Below are 6,278 nucleotides of genomic sequence, written 5' to 3'. Positions count from 1 at the left end.
TATCTCAAACAAATATTTCAATTTTTACATAACTCATTGAGTTAAGGGATTTAATATTGATCAAGAAGTAAAATGTTTGGATCTTCCCACTCTTTACATGTCATTTCAATTTCATACGTTCACATATTCTAATTCCAATCGCTTTTTTCTATCCTTCAAGTAAATATATTCTCATTTCTTGTATCATACGAGCATATTAATGAAATTATATGTTCAAACTATCGAAGACGTTTCCGATATAATATAGTAAAAGAAAAGAAAGAAGCAATATATGAAAGGAAGAAAGTGGCAATCCTATTAAGAAAAGTGAGGAAATACAAGAGTTAAGGACATTGTGGGCTTTTTTTTTTTTTTTTTTTTTTTAAACAAAGGATTTTACAAAAAGACCACTTTCAATCCATAGAAAGTTTAATTTTTTTAGGGAGACAAGAACCCATATACCCATCTTCTTCTTCTTCTTCTTCTTCTTCCAAAATGTGTTTATGATCCAAACACAATTTTATATCTATACCCCCTTCCCCTTTCCCACCATATCTACCATTTTCTAAGCTTGTTTGAAAAATCTCTTTCACCCATTTTTCAAACATTCTCTTAGAAAATGAACCAAATCCTTCTAAAATTCCCTCTATAACCCCCTCTTCCACTCTAAATCTACTATCCCATTTACATTTCTCCTTGTATGCCTCTCTCATTTTCCCCTTCAATTCTTCTCTTATTTCTGATTCTTGCTTTGGTTTTTTATTCATAACGAATCGCTTCGAAATCGATTCGACAAACCCATTTGGAATTTTTGTTTCCCCTGTTAGATCACTTGTTATTGGACTTATAATTTGCCCATTTCCTGATTCATCTTCTTCTTCTTCTTCCTCATCCTCTGCTTCCATGTTTAGATCCAGGCTGCTGTTGATTCTTCGGTTTTTCGATTTGTTTTCGAATTCCCATTCGGCTTTTCGCTTGTGATCAGATTTGGGTTCTTCGATTTTTAGTGTCATTTCGATCACAGACGACGACGAAGAAGAAGAACCTCTGTTCATCATTTTACCAGAAGAATCGTCTTTTGTTAAAATGAATATCACTTTTTTAATGCTTTCTTCTTTCATTTCTTCAAATTTCCCACTCTGAAATCCATTTTCAAGAAATTTCATCAACTGGGAATCCACCATTTCCACATCTTCAACAAAAACCACAAGCTCTCTGTTCAATTTCAATGCCTTTTCCAGCATTTCACATTTAGAAATCCCCATTTCTTCACTTTTAACATTCAAATCCAACAAAAAATCCACAGATCCAAATAATAATTCTGCAATTACAAGACCCATTTTTCTTTTTCCAATGAAATCATTCCCTTCCATCAAAACCCATTGAATCAATTTCTCATCTTTCTTCATTGAAATCACTGCCTCTGCTATACAAGGGATCAATTCTGATTGCCATGGTACATTCTCTTCCAAAACCTTCAAAATCTCTCCTCTTTCAATCTTTCTTTCACTTTCCATTTCCATGGATTCTGCTGATGAATCACAAAACAGAGAATTCCCTAAAGCCAGAGTGATTTTCACTTCTTTCCCCACCATGTTTTTGAGAGAATTCAAACTCAATTCTCTACTCTGTTCTTCTTCTGTTTTTGTGTTCCCAAAATCAAATTCAATCGTTGTGCAAGATTGTTGTCTTCTGAATCTAGGAACAAAATTGTGTAATGGCTTTGATGTTTGATGATGATGATGATGATCTGTGAAGGAAATATTTGACTTAGGCCACCATGGATACGATGGAGAATATGAAAAGCTTTTCCCCATTAAGCTCTGAGTCTGAACAGCGCCATCTCTGTGTAGACTACTGCATAATTTGTTCCATTTTCTCTTCAGTTCCACCAACTCCTCCTGTGTAAAAAATTCATTTCTAAATGAGTTTACATAGTAATAAGCTTCCATGCAAAGGAAATCTAAAAAATTCATCGTTCTTATTTACTTTATGAAAAAATTAAAGTTAGTAACAAAAAACGAAAGGGTTGGTCTTAGAAACAAACCAACGTAATCAAATAGGTCCACCTTTTCAAATTACAATGGATGGATTACATTTACAATGAGTTAAACACGGTTTTTAGCCTTTACTTCTAACATGGTATCAGTGTCTGGACAAATAATTTATATATAACAATACCTTTGTATGTGATTGAAGCCAAGAGGGAACTTGTTTGGAGTGGAAAGATTTCAAATGATGTAGTTCATTATGGAAATTTGAAGTGCATTCTTCACAACAATTGAGGTTTTCATGTTCTTCTTTGGTAATGAATGGCTTTGTTTCCATAGATTGAGAGAAGAAGCTTAGCCTTGAAGAATCATAAACACTGCCATGAAAGAAAAACCAAAAAACAAATTAAAGAGAGAGAGAGTTATGATTTTGTGTTTAATTTCTGAGTAAAACTCTGTAAAAACGAAGACATGCGTGGTTGAATCATGACATAAAAAAGGAGGAAACACAAAGGACAATACCCCATCTGACCTTTCCCAACAATGCTTTTTTTTTTTTTCCCCTTTCTTTTATGTTTCTGTCCTTATTCTCAGATTATGTCTTTAGCTTACACCACAACATAAGTACAAAAACCCCTAAACTTCAAAAAAAAAAAAAAAAAAAAAAATGATTGAGGTCCTCCATGCAAAATTCCAAACCAAGTAGTACCTTTTGTGTGAATTTTGAAAAAAAGAAGGAAGAGACTAAATTGTTCGGTATGAGACAGACAATTTTCAAATTCAAAATCGAGTGATGTTGTGATAGATTCATTAAATAACAGTTCTCTTTTTATTTGATCTTGATGAAATATCATTATCGAAATAATGTAGCTAGAAGGAACTAAATTAAATATACTTTTGTAGTTGTTTTCTCGTACATCTAACGGTACAAAATTGTCAAGGAAAATATAAGAAATTCAAGGAAGTTAAAAGAGAGAAAATTTGATACCTTGAAGAATGGAGAGTTAAGGCAAGTCCAGAAGAAGGAAGAGGAAGAGCATGAAGATCCCATTGAGTTTCAAGAGAAGGCAATCTCATTTGACATCTCATGTAAATTTGATAAGTAGCCACACCCATAACCCAAATCTTAATCTTGTTATTAATATTATTATGATCATTATAATGAAAACCCTCCACCAATAATCTTTCAATTTCCCCAATTAAGCTATCAACTTCATAATTACTACTACTACTACCCCTCTCCACAATCCATTTCAAATCCCCAACATAAAGCACAACTCCTCCCAAATTCCCACTATCATAAATTTCCCCTAACTTCCTCCTCAAAAACTCAGACACATTAGTATTATTATTATTATTATATGGAACAAATTCCACAAACTTAACTCCTTTCATTTCTTGAGGCACTTCCCCCATTTTGAACTTGTTCATAACCTCCAACACAAGTCTTTCATTAGAATCCCCAACCAAAACAACATTCTTCCTCTTCCTCATTCCCAAGAAAACCTCGAACACGAACTTACTGGCGTTCCCAGAGGCAGAGGCAGAGGCAGAACCAGGAAAGAAAAAAAGTGGGGTTGTTGTTTGAGTATTAGTAATAATACTACCATTGTTATTATACTCTTCAATGTTGTTTTTAACAGCAGTACTTGAGAAACCAGCTTCTCTCATGACACGACTAACACTGGGGTCATCGAGAATCGAGATAACGAGATGTTGTAGCTCAACTTTGATAGCGAGAAGAGGGTGTTGTAGTTGTTGTTGTTGGTGGTGGTGGTGGTGGTCGAGGGAGGTACCGCGTCGTTGATGAGCTTGAGCGCGTTTGAGAGCGGCGATGAGAGCGTTGGAGAGAGAGGGGGAATGGAGGAGAGGAGGGGAGGAAGTAGGGAGACGGTTGAGAGCGACATTGAAACAAAGTTCAAGAGCGCGAGATTGGAGAGGATGAGGAGGATGGGATTTAAGGCAAGCGCGACGAAAGAGGCTGAGAGTAGAGGGTTTGGAGGATAAAAGAGTTGAAGCTACATGGAGCGGAGTAACATGGGAATGGCCACGGCGAGCGGCTAGCGAAAGGGAATGCTTCAGAACCGAAGCAGCCTCCGGGGTGAGGGTCTGCTGAGAAGAAACACAAGTTCCTGATCGCATCACTTGCCTTAAAACCCAACCCAACCCAACCCCCCAATGTTCTATATTACTATACAAACACAAGGTTTTGAGGGTATTTGAACAAGGCAAGTTCAATGGGGAGTTTGGGGTTTTGTTCTTTGTTCTTTGTTCTTTTCAGTCGTATGGTAATGGAAGCAACAAAGAAGGAAAAGGAGGAGGAGGAGAGAGTGGTTTTTTGGGGTTTGGAAAATACTACACCAAACCACATAACCTTCTTTATATACTAACTTCATGCTTTGTCTTAGCTCTACTTTTTTGAGGTTTTTATTTTTGTTTTGTTTTTATGTTTATGGGATAGTTTCGCCTTAAGAGGGACTGATTGGGGGAAATAAAAGTTTTTATTTTTTATTTTTAGAAAAAACCTATATTAGACAGCGATTGAATTACATCTATCTTTGTACAATCTAAATAATTATCCAATAAAAAATCGTCATATGTCATATATATATATTTTTATATATTTTATATGTAAGGAAAATGGAAGCATGAGATTAGGTGCAACATTCATTGCTCTTTTATTTTTGGATATGATTGTCTATTTTAAATTTTATTTTGATCTCTATAATTTTGAGTTGGTTCAAGTTTAATGTTCTTTTTAATAAATCTTAAATTTAGTCTTTTGAAATTTTTTTTTATTCAATTTGACTAAATAGTTATAATATTTTCATGCAAAAATGTACCATATATGAATATGGTTTTCAAAATTTATGGTGAAAATGTTAATAGATAACCATTTTTTTTAATAAAAAAAAAAAAAGCCATAGGGAATGATTTCAAAATCTTTTACTACCCACAATTTTTAGGGCATTTTATTATTGTTTTGTTTCAATGGGATGGTTTGGACTGGATGTGGGAAACAAGAGTAGTTTTTTCTCTCTTTTTTTTTAAGAGTATGTGATTGTCTGGTTTTTTATTAAAATATTATTTTGATAATTTGAAGTTGATTCAATTTTAGTCGCAACATTTTTAATAAATCTTAAATTAATCTTTCAAATTAATTTTTTTTATTGAAATTAGCTATATCATAATAATAATAATACTTTTCAAGTAAAAGATACAATGTGTGAATATATTTTCAAAATTTATAATAAAAATATTAATAAATAACAATTTTTTTAAAAAAAGAATTGACAATAAACTAGCGATACGGACTAAATTTTAAATTTAATAAAAATAAATGGACTAAAATTAGATATCTAAAAATATATATAAACTAAAATTGAAAAAACTTCAAAATATGAAGCCTCAAATATTATGATAAAACAAGTTGAAAGTAATATTTATAAATTAAATTTAGAAAGCTATCAAAAATTTGCAACTATTGAATCAAAGTTGATAAAATTTATGGGTTGAAAAACAGACCAAGCCATAAATTAACTTTCTTCAAAAATACATTTTTCTCACATGATTTTTTCTTATGTCTTTTATTTCCCACTTGTTGCCTCATCTTACTTGATTACTATAACACAATCTATTCAAATTCATTAGCTAGGGTTGTTCGTAACTATTTTATTTTTAAAAATTAAGTCTATGAATATTATTTTTATCTTCAAATTTTTCTTTTATTATCTACTTTTCACCAATGATTTAAAAAAGTCAAACCAAAATTTGAAAATTAAAAAATAATTTTCAAAAAGATATTTTTATTTTTAAAATTTGGTTAAAAATTCAATTATTGTACTTAAAAAGGATATAAATCGTTCTAAAATATGTGGATGATATAAATTTAATTTAAAAAAAATTAAAAATCATTTTCACTATTTTTACATATTTCCATTTTATTGAACTAGAAAAGGAAGGGAATTTTTTTTGAAACTCCAATTAGAATGTAACACTTTTTTGGGGAGTAGTGAAGAGTATTATATAAATAGTAAAATTAATAGCATGATAAACTCTATCAGATGATCTTTATTTCCCATTATTATGAAAAGCTGCAAAAGAAGATTTTTCAAAATCAATCTCTCTCTCTCTTCTCACTTCTCACTTCACATCAGATAATATATATTTATTTAACTAAACAGAAATGGGCTTATACTTTATAATTTATAATATTAATTAGATAACAAAGAATCAAAACAGTATGATTATGGGGTTTGTTCAATGTCCTTTATTATGTTTGCAGTCTTATATTGTTAATATATATAT

The 6,278-nt window shown here is 31.6% G+C and overlaps 1 protein-coding gene across 1 annotated transcript; it reads right to left on the bottom strand.

Annotated features, from left to right (window-relative positions):
• Positions 1 to 340: 340 nt before the first annotated feature.
• Positions 341 to 4,329, bottom strand: LOC120079470 (protein SMAX1-LIKE 4-like). The gene is made up of 3 exons (XM_039033665.1): positions 2,959 to 4,329; positions 2,161 to 2,347; positions 341 to 1,880 (listed from the first exon to the last, which is right to left on the bottom strand). Exons 1-3 carry the CDS (start codon positions 4,110 to 4,112, stop codon positions 393 to 395), a joined length of 2,829 nt encoding a protein of 942 aa, XP_038889593.1. The 5' UTR covers positions 4,113 to 4,329; the 3' UTR covers positions 341 to 392.
• Between the last annotated feature and the right edge of the window lie 1,949 nt (positions 4,330 to 6,278).

Source organism: Benincasa hispida, chromosome 6, assembly GCF_009727055.1.
Source record: "Benincasa hispida cultivar B227 chromosome 6, ASM972705v1, whole genome shotgun sequence".
In the NCBI taxonomy this organism is placed as follows: domain Eukaryota; kingdom Viridiplantae; phylum Streptophyta; class Magnoliopsida; order Cucurbitales; family Cucurbitaceae; genus Benincasa; species Benincasa hispida.
Note: the sequence above shows the minus strand (reverse complement) of the source record. Positions and strands in the feature narration are given on the sequence as shown.

What these genes read in the sequence shown, in the direction of transcription:
- LOC120079470 (XM_039033665.1), bottom strand. Translation starts at nt 4,112, where the DNA reads ATGCGATCAGGAACTTGTGTTTCTTCTCAGCAGACCCTCACCCCGGAG. An exon ending in TTAACTCTCCATTCTTCAAG is followed by an intron (nt 2,348 to 2,958) that starts GTATCAAATTTT and finishes CTTTCATGGCAG; the next exon opens with TGTTTATGATTCTTCAAGGC. An exon ending in GGCTTCAATCACATACAAAG is followed by an intron (nt 1,881 to 2,160) that starts GTATTGTTATAT and finishes TTTTTTACACAG; the next exon opens with GAGGAGTTGGTGGAACTGAA.